Source organism: Phocoena sinus, chromosome 8, assembly GCF_008692025.1.
Source record: "Phocoena sinus isolate mPhoSin1 chromosome 8, mPhoSin1.pri, whole genome shotgun sequence".
Classification (NCBI taxonomy): Eukaryota; Metazoa; Chordata; class Mammalia; order Artiodactyla; family Phocoenidae; genus Phocoena; species Phocoena sinus.
Window position 1 is genome coordinate 58225201 of NC_045770.1, and position 18653 is coordinate 58243853.

General features: G+C 41.4%; 1 protein-coding gene across 7 annotated transcripts in view; it reads left to right on the forward strand.

Moving 5' to 3' along the window:
- C2CD3 (C2 domain containing 3 centriole elongation regulator) overlaps nucleotides 1-18653 on the forward strand; it is a 128970-nt gene that overhangs the window by 83541 nt on the left and 26776 nt on the right. For 6 of the 7 annotated variants that reach the window (XM_032640766.1, XM_032640760.1, XM_032640763.1 and 3 more), the window contains 5 exons: nucleotides 7219-7357; nucleotides 9915-9979; nucleotides 11031-11236; nucleotides 12671-12804; nucleotides 18122-18283. In XM_032640766.1, the coding sequence (XP_032496657.1) occupies nucleotides 7219-7357; nucleotides 9915-9979; nucleotides 11031-11236; nucleotides 12671-12804; nucleotides 18122-18283 (706 nt within the window). The remainder of the gene's footprint in view (nucleotides 1-7218; nucleotides 7358-9914; nucleotides 9980-11030; nucleotides 11237-12670; nucleotides 12805-18121; nucleotides 18284-18653) is intronic. The other variant, XM_032640764.1, reaches the window with a different exon arrangement.

Genomic DNA, 18653 nt, shown 5'->3' on the forward strand with positions numbered 1-18653 from the left:
TTTCTGTCTTTCTAGAAAAAGAAAAGTCCTACAGAGACAGAAAGGTTTTGTTTTATTTACTGCTAAATCCCCAACACCTAGAACTGTGTCTGACACATAATAAGCAGTAAATATCTTAAATGAGGAAGCAGATGAATATGAGACCTTGCTCAAATGCCCTTTTTCTCCTTTTAATACGTTCTCTGATTTTATGCTTTGCTTCTACTGCAGGAAAGTTGCTTATGTGGAAATTTAGCAGAGGAGAAGTTACAGGGATTAATGGATTCATTCAACAAATAGTTATTAAGCTTCCACTGTGTCTAATACAGGGTATAGGATCATGTCCTCTTACACAGAAGGTTTTTGTCACCTTTTCTCTATTCTCACTGCTTCCTTGCTTGTTCAGCCTTCAGAAACTTGGACTAATGGGGTAGCCCTTTCAATGATTGCTGCGGATAATATTCTCTTTCAATATCTTTTTCATTATACTACTGAGGTTATACTTATTACTTTGTACTGAAAATGTTTCTTAATGTGTCTCTCCACTAGGCTGCCTGTTCCTTGGGGACAGGGACTGTGAGTTTATTTCTGTATCTCAACACCTGGGTCTTCCTGATGCAACTAAGCAAGCATAATGTCTTCTTGTTTGTGAATATGATGCTCAACACCTCTCATATTTCTGGTATGAGTTACAAATCTGTAAATCACTTGTTATTTGGCCTCTTTCCATTTAGCCAGGGTAGATCAAGCTTCAGAGTGGACACTTTCAGAGGTCTCTTGTCTCCCAAGTCCTACCCTTGCAGTGATAGGCCCATATAGTCCTTTGCCCTGCAAAGATTTATGCTTTAGTCAGACCCTGTGCTGGGCCCTGAGTGTACAGACCTGCCCATCATCTCTCTGAAATTGCCTTCCAAATGATGATATAATAGAAAGACTTCTGGAATGGGAGTCAGAAGACTGACTTCTGGCCCTAGCTAAGCCATTAACTTGCTTAGTGACTTTGGGCAAACCCAGTTCTCTTTTCCTCAGCTGTGAAATGTGATGGTCATATAAGATCATCTCTAAGATTCTCTTCACCTCTCATCTTCTAAGAATATGGAGCTGAGGGCAGCATATCCCACACTCTGTGAGTCAGCTATAAATGGCCAAACTTCTGTGAAAACCATGTAGATGCTTCCTTAATATCCACGTTGGCTGTCCTCCTGCCTTCAACAGTGTTCTCTGTGTGTCTGTCCCTCTCATGCCTTAGAAGCTTCTTGCTTGAGGAAGGAAACGAATGATTCCTAGTGCAAAGCTGCATGCAGAGGATTCACTAACAGCCCTGAATTATGCCTTAAACCTGAGGCAGCATAGTCCCCACTGTGGTCCTGGTTCTGAAATACAAGAGTTTCTTGGATACTTTTGTTAGAAAAAGCTCTAAGGAACCTTCAAGAACCAGCTTCAGTACTTATAAGACTTGTGTACTTATACTCAACATGACCGGTATCTCTAGCCCTGTCTTACAAATGAGGCAATCAAGGAACAGAAAGGTAAAGTGATTTGAGGTAATCTAAATTATACTCAGTGAAAATCAAAACCATCTTCAGTATCATCATCCTTTAGAGGCTCTCTTTCAACTACCCAGGCAGGGTTATGGGTCCTTCTCTGTTCCCACAGTCCCCTGTGCTTTTGGCATAGTCTTTATCTTATTGTATTATAATTATCTGTGTGTCTGCCTGCAGGTCAAGAATCAGATCTGACTCATCTGTGCAGGTGTGCCACAGAGCAGCTGTCAATTAATGTTAGCTTAACAAAACTGAACTAGGTTTTTATTAACATAAAAATTTGGGCATTGCTTGAGGGAAAGTTTCCATCTGTTCACTCCAGGCCAGAGGGAGAGCTTTTCTCTTAACCAGGTAGAATTAATTAGAAGTATTGCAGTGGAATATCCCTGGAATAGGAGTTAGGAAACCTGGCTGGATCTTCCAAATGCTAGTTTACCAGATGTGTGACGAGCAAGCCACTTTACCCCTCTGTTCCTTGGTTGCCTTATTTGTAAAATAGAGATAGATACACACATCTTGTATGATTATCAGGGATGTCATCAGCACAAGTTTAGTACTGATAAGAAAACTGTAAGCTGTAAAGTGTTAAAAATAAGGGGTTGTTATTTTAATCTCATTGAAGCAATCGTACCATTTTTTGATGCATAAAACTACTACTTTTCATACTTATGTAAAACATAGGAAATCCAGTGAAAACTCTTAAAATGGTAAAGCTGGTTCATCTCAAGTCCTCTTAACTGCTCTCAATGTGTGTCCCAACCCAGTAGGAAGTATAGCAATTTTCATCTCGGCTGCCTCCAAAAGTATATCAGAACTTGACCTTTTCCAGGAAGGTAAACAGGCCCAGCTAAATTTCCAACCACAAGGGGAGAGCCAGGGAAACCTGATAGACCCAAGCAGATTTCTTTATCACCTGCCTCTTTGGCTGAAAGGAGTATTTCTGTTCAAGACTGAATAAGGACACTTTTTTTCCAAAGTAAAAATAGTACTTCTCTTTCAGGGACTTTAGCAAATAGCAGCCTCAAAAATAACAAACCTTAAAAGGTGGGGTTGAGGTATGAGAGAGATCTGAGCAGTATTGGTGTATACCTAGAATCATAGAATTTTATCGTAGGAAGTAATGTGAGAGCACATGTTTCTGATGAAGAAACTTGATGCCCAGAGAGCCAGAATGAAGTACCCAATATGTCACAGTAAATCAGTGGCAGGGTACACCAGAACCGAGGGGTCCTATCTCAGAACTACAGTTGGTCCTCTCTGCTGATTTCTCTCAGAGCTTTCCTGAGCAGATGCTGCTGTCCTCTGCTGGCGCACACGGCATGCACACAGGCAGCTTCTCTCTCTTCTCCAACCCTGGCAGTCATCTGTAGACAAAGGGCAGCAGGGAGTCTGCAAACCTTTAATAAGGGCCGTGGGCCTACTTTGTGCATTAGTTTAGTGAGGGAAACACAGACACACACAGATATTGTAGAATACTATGGAAGCTGTCAGTACAGAGGCAGATTATCTCTCCCTAGCTGTGAGGATTTATGAGGATTCTATTGGAAGAAATCAGTTGAGAAGCTTGAGACCTATTAATACTAAGGAAAATGGGAGACAGAGAGAGAGAAGTGAGATTGAGAGAGAGATGGAAGCTGTGTCAGGGAGAGTACAGTTACAGGAAACAACTCCCTCCAGCCATTTTATTTACCTATTTTTATATATTTATTTATTTTTGGCTGTGTTCAGTGTTCATTGCTGCGCGCAGGCTTTCTTTCATTGCGGCAAGCAGGGGCTATTCTTCGTTGCGGTGTGCGGGCTTCTCATTGCAGTGGCTTCTTTTGTTGTGGAGCACAGGCTCTAGGCGCGCGGGCTTCAGTAGTTGTGGCACATGGGCTCAGTAGTTGGGGCTCACGGGCTCTAGAGCGCAGGCTCAGTAGTTGTGGTGCACGGGCTTAGTTGCTCTGCGGCATGTGGGATCCTCCCAGACCAGGGCTTGAGCCCATGTCCCCTGCATTGGCAGTCAGATTCTTAACTACTGCGCCACCAGGGAAGTCCCACTCCAGCCATTTTAAACAGAGAGGAGTTTAATATAGATTATTAAGGTACTTCAAGTTATTGGAAGGGCTCAGGGAGTGGGCTCTAGTATAAGCTTTCAGGAGAGAACCAGTAGATCTTTTAAATTTGAAATACAGTGCCAACACTGCAGCCCAGTGATCGGAAACTCTCATCAGCACTATTGACATGGGGCCTCTGGGGCCTCAGGGACCAAACCCTGGAGCAGAAAACTCAGTGTCATCCTTGCTAGTAGTAAAAGCAAAAGGGAAAGGAACATGTCCTCTGCCTCACGTCTGCCTTCCAGATCTGTTGTAATGGCATATAACAGATAGAGACCAATTTGTATCCATACTCTAGCACAAAAGAGTCTGTGACCCTTTCAATCTCTACAATAAAGGAATACAATACAGTAAAAGTTAGTGGGGGTGGGTGCTGAGCAAGTCAGTCCATGTAATACTGTTGAGTTTCACAAAAATAAAACTTTTTTAAGAAGATAGCTCACTAGATAAAGGTACCATTAGCGCTATTCTGTACATTTTACATTAATAACCACGGGTGCTATATTATTGATTTCCATTAACTATTCTTTGCTTACTACCATTTTATTAGAATCATTTTTTCCTGCTCTTTCAAGAATATGCTTGTAAACTGGTTTTGCCAGGTTGTAGCCAGTGGTTTTTTGTTTTATTTTGTTCCTCCTGTAGTTCTTCTGTGTATCTTAGTGTTTCTCTGCCTGCTGGTTAAGCCTTTCTCTGGGTCCTGCTTTGTTGGCAGCTCTTGCACACACCTCAGCTCCCTCCTGCCTGGAAGCCACTACCAGCTCTCACTTCTAAGGCTAGCATTCCTCTTCCTCCTCTTCAGTTCTCTTTCCCAAGGCCTCCTTGCAAAATCTCCACTCCTTTGTCTCTGTTCATCACCCATTTTCTTTCTTTATTAATTATCCCCAGTAAGAGGGACTAAAAAGTAATGCCATCTGGTCTGGTTGTTAGAAGTCACGATATTAAATAACATGACGTAAATTTTTTACCAAGATTTGGGGGGAAAATATCATTTTTAGTTTAAACAAATAGGGCTATAGTAAGGAAGATAATGTAAAATCCTCATGAAATTTTAGATAAAATACAAGCCTGTTAATAGATGTCATGTGTGTTGCTCTTTCAAGGCAACAAGAACCCCAATGCTCCAGATTTTAGTATTTACTTGTCTCTAAAAGTTGTTACTTTGGTGGGAAAATTTGAAAAGAATTGGTCTACTCTAATGCAAATTAGAGAACAGACTTGTGGTTGCCAAGGGGAAGGGAGGTGGGGGAGGGAAGGACTAGGAATGTGGGATTAGCAGATGTAAACTATTATATGTAGGATGGATAAACAAAGTTCTACTGTAGAGCACAGGGGACCATATTCAATATCCTGTGATAAACCATCATGGAAAAAATATTTTTTAAAATGTCTGTGTGTATAACTGAGTCACTTTGCTATACAGCAGAGATTCCCACAACACTGTAAATCAGCTATACTTTAATAAAAAATAAAACAAAAAATTTTTTTAAAAAGCACTTAATAAAACTACAAAAAAAAATTGTTCTACTCTAATGGAAATTCTTTTGGTTGAGGAAAACATAGCAAAGCAAAATTGCAGGCACTTCTGTTTCCCTAAAGAATGTTGAAGTTGGAGAGATCTAATGATGGGGGTATAACGTTCAGAGATTCTGCCTAAAGAGTCAAGAGAGGCTTCTCAGAGTAGAAGGTACTAGAGTCTGTCTTGTGTTACGCGGGCCTCTCACTGTTGTGGCCTCTCCTGTTGCAGAGCACAGGCTCTGGACGCGCAGGCTCAGTGGCCATGGCTCACAAGCCCAGCCGCACCGCGGCACGTGGGATCTTCCTGTACCGGGGCACGAACCCGTGTCCCCTGCCTCGGCAGGTGGACTCTCAACCACTGCGCCACCAGGGAAGCCCTAGAGTCTGTCTTTTAAAGGCTACTTATTAAATATTACACTGCTTGTGGAAAGGAGTAAAATCAGCATTCCTGAGTATAAATGTGTTCATCGGATTTTCTGTTCACAGGGACAGCCTGGGGTCTTTGGAAGAGTAGTTACTGAAAGGAGCAATCAGAGAAGGAGCAGGGTGGAGCCTCAAAGATTAACTTCATCAGGCTTCCCTGGTGGCGCAGTGGTTGGGAGTCCGCCTGCCGATGCAGGGGACACGGGTTCGTGCCCCGGTCTGGGAAGATCCCACATGCCGCGGAGCGGCTGGGCGCGTGAGCCATGGCCACTAAGCCTGCGCGTCCCAAGCCTGTGCTCCGCAACGGGAGAGGCCACAGCAGTGAGAAGGCCGCGTACTGCAAAAAAAAAAAAAATAGAAGATTAACTTCACCTACAAAATAAAGTGGGAGTATGCATTTGGGGAAGCCTTGAGCTAGTCAGGTAGAAAGGAGACAAACCATTTAGAGTCCACATACAGAATTTGTTCCTCTGGATCACGTAAATAATATTTAAGACATACTTATTTTCTCTTTCCTTCGTCTGTAATCCTGAGTCATATCATTTTAGAGCTGAAAGGGATCTTATGGAATGTATAGAGTCTACTACATTATATAGAGTCTATGTTATTCATCACTGTCAAAAAGAACTTTGTACTGTGATAGAAATGTTCTATATTTTTACTGTCCAGTATGGTAGCCACTAGCCACATGTAGCTATTGAGTGCTTGAAATATAGCTAGTGTAACTAAGAAACAGAATTTTTAATCTTATTTAATTTTCACTAATTTTAAAGTAAAATAGCCACCTGTGATTAGTGGTTATCTTGTTGGACAGCTGAGTTAGACTATCTAGTATTGTCATCCGTCTTCATTTTACATTGTTTTAAGAGAAAATAAATGACTGAGTCTCCCACATTGGAAACCTGATCTTGTAAAATTAGCATCAGCACAGTACTCAGTGTTTTACGTTCATTTAACTCTAGTGGAGGCAATACAGGCAGTGGCTGAGAGCTTGGACTCTAGAGCCAGAATGCTTGAATTTGACTCTCAGTTTACCGTTTAGTAAATGTGTGACCTCTTAATAAGTGTTTGATCTCTCTGTACCCCAGTTTTTTCATCTATATAATGGGAATAATAATAATATCTTCCTCATAGGTTTGTTGTAATGATTAAATGAGTTAATACATGTATAGTTCTTAGAATAGTGCCTGGCACATAGTAAGTGTTATATAAGTGTTACCTACTATTATTATTTATTTTTAATCTACAACATCTGAGGAGGTGTATCATATGCCCCATTTGAGGAAGTGGTGGCCTAGATAGGCCTTGCCCAAGGTTACACAGAATGTGTATGGCAGAGCTAATCATTGATCATCTGACTTGTAAGTCCAGGCTCTTTGCAGTTCTGTCTTTTGCCTCTTAATCCAATATTTTCCATCATCCCACAGAGTACAAGGAGATGGAAGAAGTTGTTTCTTGCTGGGTAGTATTTATAAACTGAACCTTGAAATGACAGTTTCAGTAGCAGAAACATTTCAGACACAGGGAATAGCTCAAAGAAAGACCCAAAGGTAGGAGAGAGCTAAGAATGGTTCTTCTTGTACTTGTATAATGAGAGGCTTCCAACACATTCTTTTTGGTACCCTAAAGTGTAGTCACTCCACTCTTTTCTATTTCAGGGAGCCCCTTGACACAGAGGAAAGTATCAATACCCAGTTGTTGTGTATCCTTCACAGCAGCTGATGAGCCATCTCCTATCTACACCCCAGTGGTTGAAAACACAGATTCCCCCATCTGGAATTTTCAACAGCAATCAAGGTTTGTATTTTATGATGTTCCATCAGCCTTCCAAAATCTGCTTTTTGTTCCAAGAGACAAATTCAGAGTGAGGAATGTAACAGACACGACAATATTGAGCAGAGTTGGAGAATGCTTTCCTTATCAAACAGTTATTTAATCCTAGTGCTTATGAATTCACAGCTAGTGGTGGTTTAAAGGTTTAGTTGTGGTGGGTTTTAACTCTGCTCAGTACAACTCAAAAATTATTCAGTGAAGACCTCTTATATGCTCTGCTCTGTTCTGGACAGTGGGAATTAAAGGTAATCGATTAAGACAGTCCCTGAAGACCCCTCAGCTAAGTGTGGAAGAATGTATGCAGGCTATCTAGGTGAAGAAGGCAGAGAGGACTGATCTCAGGAAAGGCTGTGGATTATACATTCTTGGAAAAGATTTCTGGTGCAGTGGAAAGAACCAGGGCTTGGAACTAGAGAGACTTGGCCTCATACCCCATCTCTGTCATTTACTAGCTGTGTGAACAAGTTACATAACATCTCTGAGCCTCAGATTCCTCATCTGTAAAGTGGAGGTAATTTTGACAGGGTTATTAGGAGGTCCAAATTACATGACATTTAGGGAAATTACCTCCTGGTACGTGGTAGGTACATAACAAATGACAGATCTCCTTTGGAAGCTCAAAAAAAGGGGGAGATGGAGTCCTGTCAACCATGTGGCAGTGCAGCTCGGAGGTCAGGGGCTGGTACAGAGGCCCACTGCTGTGGTACCAGGCTCTCCTCCCTTTTCTTCTGTTACCTGTTGCATTATCATTAAAAGTGGGATTCTATTACTAATTATTGTTACTATTATCTTTACACTGAATCACCTTTTGCAAAGTTTAATTCTTGTCCACCAACACCAGCCATGCCACATGGTATCTGATCTGCTGTTTTCTCACAGTGTTTATGTACCTAATCGAGTCTCAGCAGTTGCTCACATGTTCAGTGTTGTGAAATCTGAGTGGTTGACTTGAGTCAGGAGCTGTAACTGCAGTGACAACTTAGTACTGTCTATGGTGAGCTACTGGAAATTATAGATATTCTGGCCATAGTGGCCAGTACTGAAATATCAAATCTGCCTCAAAAGATAGGCGACCAGGGCTTCCCTGGTGGCGCAGTGGTTGAGAGTCCGCCTGCCGATGCAGGGGACACGGGTTCGTGCCCCGGTACGGGAAGATCCCACGTGCCGTGGAGTGGCTGGGCCCGTGAGCCATGGCCGCTGAGCCTGCGCGTCCGGAGCCTGTGCTCCGCAACGGGCGAGGCCACAGCGGTGAGAGGCCTGTGTACCGCAAAAAAAAAAAAAAAAAAAAAAAAGGCGACCAGAGGGCTGAGCTTCTAAGTGAGGGTGATTTGTTCATTCAGAGCCTAACTTTACTAACTTGTTAAAACAACATGAACAATCACCTCATTTCATCCCCTTACTATACAGTTGAGGAGACTGTGGCCCAAGGAGGTTACATAGTCTGTTGGTAACAGAGACAAGATTAGAAGAAAAATGAATGATGGTGCTGTTGGCAATTTCTTTATCACAAAATTGTTTCATTTGATCCTCCTAGAAACCTTGTAGGTAGATAATAATATCCCGTTTAACAGGTAGGAAAATCAGGGCTCAAAGAGACTGAGTGCTCAGGGTCACTCAGGTGATACTAGGAGAGCTAGAATTCAGAGGTGGATATTTTGACCCCTGGCTAGAATTCAAATCTCTGACACAGTATTTGTTCCAAGTTAGCACAGTGCCTCTCACTGGTCTTGAAGTCGGCTCTCTTCAGTTCCCCAGTGGAGTCTGGAGAAGGAAATTAAGTCTCTTAGTTTTCTCTGGTTCTCCATCTTGCTCACCTGGAGCAAGGGTACCTGCTTTGTAGTTTAAAACTATACAATTCACTTCATATAAAATATATTAGAGGTGCTCAGTGAATTCCACATTGACTTCTTCAACCTGGTAAGAAAGTTGGGTACTTTCTTATTTTGGTGCCTTGCTTCTGCACAGTGTGGCCCTGGAGTCAGGCAAACTGGGGTTCAAATCACAGCTCTGCCACTTACTGACTCTTATGTGACCTTGAAAAACTGACTTCACATCTCTGAGCCCAGCTTCATCATCTGTAAAACAAGGATAATAATGTCCATGTCATAGGTTTTTGTGCAGATTACATGTATAAGAAACACTTGGCACCATGGCTGGCCCAAGGTAGGTACTCAATAAACACTCTTTTTCCTCTCTTCTCACCATCTCCACACACCACCACAAGGCATAAGAAGAATCCTTACCTGCTCCAATAAAACGGGGTAGGGGGGTAGGGGGAAGAATACTACATCACGGTTGCTTGTTTTTAGGTCTTGACAAGTTCCTAATTACTTCACCTCTCTGAGCTTGTATTCCCTCCTTTTAACTGTGAAGATAAAAATATATCCTAGAAGATGATCATAAGCATGAAATGAAAATGTTAGAAAAGTGTTTTGCAACTATAAGGTGTTCTTCAAGTCTAAGTTTCATACTAGAGGAGCTACCTACACAATTAATCTACGGTGGTTGTTTTCCTTAATAGGCTATCAAAAGAACTTCTTTTGGACCCACAACAAACTCTGGTCTTCAAAGTTTGGCATAAAGGAGGTATGAACTGTCTTACTTGGTTGTAAAAATAAGTTCACATCATGTTGACAATTTGCCAATCCTTTTCTTTTTCTAACCAAGTAAAACCATGGCACTGATGGTTCTGGGAACACATATGTATGTTAGAGGTAATCCCACAGATTACCTGCTGTCTGTCATTAAAAGCGGACTGAGGGAATTCCCTCACGGTCCAGTGGTTAGGACTCGTAGCTTTCACTGCTGTGGCCCAGGTTCAATTCCTGGTCAGGGAACTAAGATCCCACAAGCCGTGCAATGTGGCCAAAAAAAAAAAAAAAAAAATGAGCGGCCGGGCTTCCCTGGTGGCACAGTGGTTGAGAGTCCGCCTGCTGATGCAGGGGACATGGGTTCGTGCCCCGGTCCAGGAAGATCCCACATGCCGCAGAGCGGCTGGGCCCGTGAGCCATGGCCCGCAGAGGCTGCGGGTCCGGAGCCTGTGCTCCGCAACGGGAGAGGCCACAACAGTGAGAGGCCCGTGTACCACAAAAAAAAGAGCGGCCATAGCCCAAGCTCATTTTGCACACTGAACTGGTTTTCTAGGGGGTTATTTGTCCTTTTTTTTGTGAATTATGTCTTTTGTTCTTAATTAAATATAATACATATGTATGTTATAGAAAATTTGGAAAATGCAGACAAGTAAAAATAAAATGCAAATCCCTGATAATTCCAAGGGTGATGGTCTTTCAAATGATTTCTTTCAAGAGCCACTGCCCTAAGGAAAATCAGTGAGACGTGATAACATAGGGAAAAAAACAAGTGTTTCTTATGTTTAAGGGGTGTTTTCTAGTTGCCTATATCAAGAGGACAGAACTCAACCCTGCCAGCTTTTCCCTACCATACAAAAAGGGAACTTACAGTAGTTAGAAAGCAGGCTGTGGTTGCCAGTCTCTCATCCTCATTATCTGTCTTTTCTGTTGATTGTGGAATCACTGAACCTTTCCATCCTCTAAATCAGTTTCTCTGTGTGCCACCTCGAATCTCAGTGGCAGGACATGCCCAGCCACATTGCCCAGCTCTTCTCTTTCCCCCACAGATGAGGAGAGGGTGATTGGCTTTGCCTCAGTGGACCTCTCCCCGCTTCTCTCTGGCTTCCAGTTTGTCTGTGGCTGGTACAACATCACAGACTTCAGTGGAGAGTGCCAAGGGCAGATAAAAGTTGCCATCTCCCCTTTGGAGAGTTTGATGCACTTCAGAGAAGAAAGGCAAGCAAGACGTGGGATGGAGACATCAGGATCACTGGTATGTATCCTGATTCACGTCCTTAACCAGTAAGGGTTCTACTGGTTTGCTCTTATAGAGCAAAACCTATAAGAAGATAATTTACATGTGTTTGGTACTTTCCAGCATACAGAATACATTTGTGTCTCATAATGACCTCATGACCTTTTTGGGGTGAAAATGTTCTGGAATTACATGGTGGTGATGGATGCACAATTCTGAATATACTGAAAACCACTGAATTGAACACTTTCAAAGGGTGAATTTTATAATACGTGAATTAAATCTCAATTTTTAAATAAAGTAAGATTAGTTGCAGTGTGGAATCTGAAACCACATTGGATGAACTTTTTTAAAAAAAACTCTGTTACATTAAAATCATTGGTCTGTTAAAAAAAATTAAAAGAGAATGGGATTCAAGATTAATTATAAAAAAAAAAAGAGAGAGAATGGGAGGAGGGGAATTGATGATAGTAAGTACAGACAACTCTTTCAGGGAGTTTAACTGTAAAGGAAAGGAGACTTTTCCAGGCTGTCCCAGATAGGAGAGCTCTATCAAGGCAAAGACTGTGTTTTACTCATCTGTCTGTCACGCATGCCTGGCCCAGGGTTTGGTAAAGTGGGCATCAGTAAATATCAAATGAATGAATGAGTGAATAAATGCATGAGTGAGAAAAATGACAAAGAGTTTAAATAGTCCCCATATAGGAGGGTCTTTTCTTTACATCAACGCTGGTAATCATGAGACAAGAAATATCACAGCCAGGTTATCCTCACATGTAAGGAAAATGTAAGATGTCCAGCCAGGAGTTCACAAACTAGTGGAGGAAACAAGAGCATAAATAAAAATAAAGCAGCCTTTAAAAAGCAGTCTGAGGGCTTCCTCGTGGCACAGCAGTTGGGAATCCGCCTGCCAATGCAGGGGACACGGGTTTGATCCCTAGTCCAGGAAGATCCCACATGCCATGGAGAGCCTGTGCACCACAACTACTGAGCATGAGCTGTAGAGCCCACGAGCCACAACTACTGAGCCCACGAGCCACAACTACTGAGGCCTGCGTGCCTAGAGCCTGCACTCGGCAACAAGAGAAGCCACGACGATGAGAAGTCTACGCACTGAAACGAAGAGTAGCCCCCGCTCGCCGCAACTGGAGAAAGCCCACACCCAGCAACGAAAACCCAATGCAGGCAAAAATTAATTAATTAATTAAATGTTTTTTAAAAATTAAAAAAAGCAGTCTGATAATGTAGTCTGTAAAATGGGGGTAATAATAGTACCTACCTCATAAGATTGTGATGTTTAAATGAGAAAATGCATGTACCTTGCTTAGTACAGTGTTCAATACATAGAAAATAAATTATATGCATACAATAAATTTTACAAATTTATTTATACTGCTTTTTTCCAAAAGGATTTGTGGCAACAAGTGTCTGTTTTTCTCTTTGCTTCTACAGATCCCAATATATAGTACCTTTTCCTTCCCTGCCTCTGATATGTATGGTACATTCCCTGGCTGCATTGCAGGACAGACTCCAGAACAACTTGTTCACACCTCATCAAAGGAGGTTGATTTCTCCTCTCCTGGGAGGTGAGTGATTTCTTTATGATAGAAGGAAATGGGGTCAAGAGTGGAAGTGTGCAAACTAGCTTGTCATTTCTCTCTTTCCTTTATTAGAGGAAGAAATGAGAGACAGGGAAAGACAATTGACCTTCTTTCATAACCCCTGGGAACCCCAAGATCCTATGAAAAGAGTTTTTATAAGATAGAAACTAGGGACTTCCCTGGTGGTCCAGTGGTTAAGAATCTGCCTTCCAATGCAGGGGACACAGGCTCGATCCGTGGTTGGGGAACTAAGATCCCACGTGCTGCAGAGCAACTGAGCCCACACACCACAACTAGAGAGCCTGCGTGCCACAATGAAAGATCCCGCATGCTGCAAATAAGACCCATTGCAGCCAAAAACAAATAAATTTTTTTTTTTTTTTTAAAAAGGGAAGTTTTACTGCTATCAAAAGGGTAGCTTCGGGCTTCCCTGGTGGCACAGTGGTTGAGAGTCCGCCTGCCGATGCAGGGAACACGGGTTCGTGCCCCGGTCCGGGAAGATCCCACATGCCGCAGAGCGGCTGGACCCATGAGCCATGGCCACTGAGCCTGCGCATCCGGAGCCTGTGCTCTGCAACGGGAGAGGCCACAGCAGTGAGACGCCCGCGTACCGCAAAAAAAAAAAAAAAAAAAGGGTAGCTTCAGTGCAAGGGACTCTTTTCTCTTTTCCTCAGAGACCTTTAACCTTCATCCCTAAAATCAGTCATCAGCTGTGTGAGAAGCATATCATGACTTTTCCTCTCCCAAATCTACATTCCAGGTTATTTTGTGAAAAGCAGTTGGCCCACCCTTTTCACCTAGCCAACTGTGGATATGCATATGGATATCAGGACTAGAGCATATTCCATCCTGTTGAAGGGTAGAATCTAAGACTAAGATTGCTTCTTTCCACCCCATTCCCCTCAGGCCCTAGTGTCATTTGGCATCCCCCTGCCTCCATCAGTCTTTTCCTTGTCTCTCTCTCCACCTCAGGGAGAAGGCAAGGGATCTTATACGAGCCACTCCTACAGCAGCAGTTACTGAGTAGACCCTTTATTCCAAGAAAGATACTCTAATACTGCTTAGCCACTCAAAGACCCATTTCAGTGCTATGTAGCCTTTCTACCACATGAAGAGAGCCTCTGCCCTCTGCATGAAGGGAGCCCATGTGTATGTGAAATCCTAGATCCCAATATCTATTTTATAGGTATTACGTTGACCATAGCCAATCAGTGAGACAATCAAAGGAATCTCAGAATAATTATGCTGAGAGAGAGAATAATTATGCTGAGAGAGACAAGCTAGACAAAGAGTACATTGTATATGATTCCATTTATATAAAATTCTAGAAAATGTGTACTAATCTATAGTGACAGAAAGAAAATCAGTGGTTGCCTAGGGATAAGGCAGGATGAATAGAGTGGGAAAGAGGGAGGAATTACAAAGGACAGGAGGAAACTTTTAGGGGTGATGGATATGTTCATTATCTTAATGTGTGTGGTAATGGTTTCCTTAGAGGTACATATATGTCAAAATACATATTGTACACTTTAAATATGTGAAGTTTATTATATACCGGTTATACTTTAATAAAGCAGTGGTTCTCAAACATTTCCACTTGAGAACCACCTTATACTCTTAAAAATTATTGATGACCTCAAAGAGGTTTGTTTCTGTAGGTTACAGCTATCAGTTTTTACCATATTAGAAATTTAAATGGTGACACTTTTTAATTTCTTACAATTTTTTTTAATTTTTATTTTTATTGAAGTATAGTTGATTTACAGTATCATGTTAGTTTCAGGTGTACAGCACAGTAATTCAGTGATTTTATATATATATATATATATATATATATATATATATATATATATATATATATTCCTTTTCAGATTCTTTTCCCTTATAGGTTATTACAAAATATTGAGTATAGTTCCCTGTGCTATACAGTAGGTCCTTGTTGGTTATCTTTTTTTTTTTAATTTTTTTAATTTTTTTGGCCGTGCTGTGCAGCATGCAAGATCTTAGTCTCCCAACCAGGGATCAAACCTGTACCCCCTGCATTGGAAGCACAGAGTCCTAGTCCAGAGTCCTAACTGCTGGACCACCAGGGAATTCCTGGTTATCTGTTTATATATAGTAGTGTGTATATGTTAATCCCAACCTTCTAACTTATCCTCCCCTGCAACCCCCCCCAAACTGAGAAACTTTTAAAATATAATATACAAAATCAGTTGTGTTTCTGTACATCAGCAATGAATAATCCAAAAAGAAATTGAAAAGATGATTCCATTTACAATAGCATCAAAAAGAATAAAATACTTAAGAATAAATTTAACCAAAAAAGTACAGAACTTGTTCTCTGAAAACTATAAACCATTGTTGAAATAAATTAATGAAGTTATAAATAAGTGGAAAGATATCCCATGTTCATGGATTGGAAGACTTAATATTGTTAAGATCAGTTCCCCAAATTGATCTGTAGATTCAACATACTCCCTATATCACAATCCCTGCTGGATTCCTTATGGAAATGGGCAAGCTAGTCCTAAAATTCATATGGAAATTTAAGGGACACAGAATAGGCAAAACAATCTTGAAAAGGAAGAAAAACATTCCCAACTTCAAAACTTACTACAAAGCTACAGTAAACAATACAGTACTGGTATAAGGATAGAAATAAAGATCAATAGAATAGAATTGAGAGTCCAGAAATAAACCCATGTGCCAAGGATGCCAAGATGTCAAAGGTGCCAAGATGGTTTAATAATAAGTATAGTCTTTTTTCAAGAAATGTGTTGGAATAACTGGATATCCACAAGCAGAAGACTGAAGTGGGACCCCTTTCCTCAGACCATATACAAAACTAACTCCAAATGGGTCATATATCTAAATATAAGAGCTAAAACTATAAAAACTCTTAGAAGAAAACATATTAAAATTTTCTAACCTTCGATTAGGCAACGATTCCTTAAATATGACACTAGAAGTAGAAGCAACAAAGGAAAAAATAAATTGGATTCATCAAAATTTAAAACTTTCCTTCTACAAACAATACCAAGAAAGTGAAAAGACAACCCACAGAATGTGAGAAAATATTTGCAAATCATAGATCTGTTAAGAGACTTGTATCCAGAATATATAAAGAGTTCTTACAACTTAATAATATAAAGCAAATAACTCAATTAAAAATAAGCAAATGGGCTTCCCTGGTGGCGCAGTGGTTGAGAGTCCATCTGCCGATGCAGGGGACACAGGTTCGTGCCCCGTTCCGGGAAGATCCCACACGCTGTAGAGCCGCTAGGCCTGTGAGCCATGGCCGCTGAGCCTGCGCGTCCGGAGCCTGTGCTCCGCAACGGGAGAGGCCACAGCGGGGAGAGGCCCGCATACCACACACACAAAAAAAAGCAAATGGGGCTTCCCTGGTGGCACAGCGGTTGAGAGTCCGCCTGCCGATGCAGGGGACGCGGGTTTGTGCCCCGGTCCGGGAAGATCCCACATGCCGCGGAGCGGCTGGACCCGTGAGCCATAGCCACGGAGCCTGCGCGTCCAGAGCCTGTGCTCCGCAACGGGTGAGGCCACAACAGTGAGAGGCCCGCGTACCGCAAAAAAATAAAAAATAAAAAAAATAAGCAAATGATCTGAATAGATATATCTCTAAAGAAGATATACAAATGGCCAATAAGCACATGAAAGGTGTTTGATGTCATTAGCTATCAGGGAAATATAAATGAAAACTATAATGATATACCACTTCACATCCACTAGGACGGCTGTAATCAAAAAGACAAATATCACAAGTGTTGGGGAGGATATGGAAAAATTGGAATCCTCATACATGGCTTGTGGGAATGTAGAATGGTGCAGCTGTTTTGGAAAACAGTCTGGCAGTTCCTTAAAAGGTTATACATAGAGTAACCATATGATCCAGTTCTTTCACTCCTATGTATATACCCAAGAGAAATGAAAACGTATGTCCACACAAAAACTTGTACATGATTGTTTGTAGCAGCATTATTCCTAATAACCAAAAAATAGAAACAACCCAAATGTCTATCAACTGATAAGTAGATAAACAAAATGTGATATATCTATATAATGGAAAATTATTCAGCCGTGAAAAGGAATGAAGTACTGATATATGCTACCACATAGATTAAGCTTGAAAACATTATGCTAAATGGAAGAAGCTAGTCACAAAACATCACATATGTATGATTCCATTAATATAAAATATCTGGATTAGGCAGATCTATAGAGACAGGAAGTGGATTAGCAGTTGCGTAGGGCTGGGAGGTTTGGGTGGAGGGTCAGGGGAGAGGAGGAAGTATGGAGTAATGGCTATTAGGTGTAGGATTTCTTTTTAGAGTGATGAAAATATTCTAAAATTGATTGTGCTGATGGTTGCACAGCTCTGAATATATTAAAATCCATTGAATTGTACACTTTAAGTAGGTGAATTCTTTGGTAGGTAAATTATATCTCAATGAAGCTGTTATTTAAAAAGAAGGGACTTTCCTGGTGGTCCAGCGTTTAAGAATCTGCCTTGCAATGCAGGGGACACAGGTTTGATCCCTGGTTGGAGAACTAAGATCCCACATGCCGCGGGACAATTGAGTCCACGCACCACAACTAGAGAACCCATGTGCCACAACTACAGAGCCCATGCACTCTGGAGCCCACACGTGCCACAGCTAGGGAGAAGCCTGTGCACCGCAATGAAGAGCCCATGTGCCACAACGAAAGATCCCACGTGCCACAACTAAGACCCAACTAAGCCAAAAATAAATTAATTTTTAAATAAATAATAAATAAATTAATTAAAAAACAAAAAGAAGATGATTATTGCTGGGATCAAGTTCTTGAATACCATGCCAAGGAACTTGAAATTTGTTCTAAAGATAAAAAAAGAGAAGCCAAAGCTAGAAAGGAATGATAGTAATTGAATAGGTTAATATATGTTGAATGCTCAGAACAGTGCTTGGCACATAATAAGGACTCCATAAATGTTGTTGTTATTGTTATTTCAGTTCTGTGTTTTTAAAAAATCACTGAGACTATAATGTAGAGAATTTATAAAAGGGGAATGAAAAAAAAAAAAAAATGAAAAAAAAAAAAAAAAAAAGGGGAATGAGTAAGACTGAAGACAGAATTTTCAGGAGATGATTATAATCCAAGCAATTGAGTCGATGAAGCCAAAACTGTGGTAGTGGGGATGGATTTGCAGTACCATGTCAGGAGGGTGATTTGTTTGTTGTCACAAATTTATTGTTTGTTTTCTCATTGGTTGGGAATTTATTTTGCCCCCATTTATTCCTGATAGAAGCAGTACCACAAGAAGCAAGGCATCACGCCATGAAGAGCATGTGCAGAACATCCGCCGATTCCATGAATCCCTGCAGCAGGGAGAGGCAATCTTGCCAAGTGATGACAAACTGACCACATCACCCTTGTCCTCCCATACTTCCATTCTGACTTCTCTCAGGTGAGGCTCTCTGCTGAGTAAAGACACAGGGAACCATAGTGGAGCGCAAGGTGAAGGGGCAAAGGCAACCTGCAGTACTGCTTTCTATCAGCTACCACTGCTCCGGGATGTTTAGCAAGGACTTTCGTGTATGTTAGCTTCGAAGTGGACCTGGAGCCTCACAGGATTCCTCACAGATGAATCTGTCTCAGTTTGGGGCCTTCCAGTCCTTCAGGGGGCTATATTTCTAGTCCACCTATAAATATAGAAACTTTAGATTAGTCATCAAACTTAATAATAACCACCCTCACATCTGCTGTACAATTTACGAAGCCTGATCCTGCCTGCTGTCTCACTGTCTTTATCCTCACAACCACTGGATCCTTCTAGA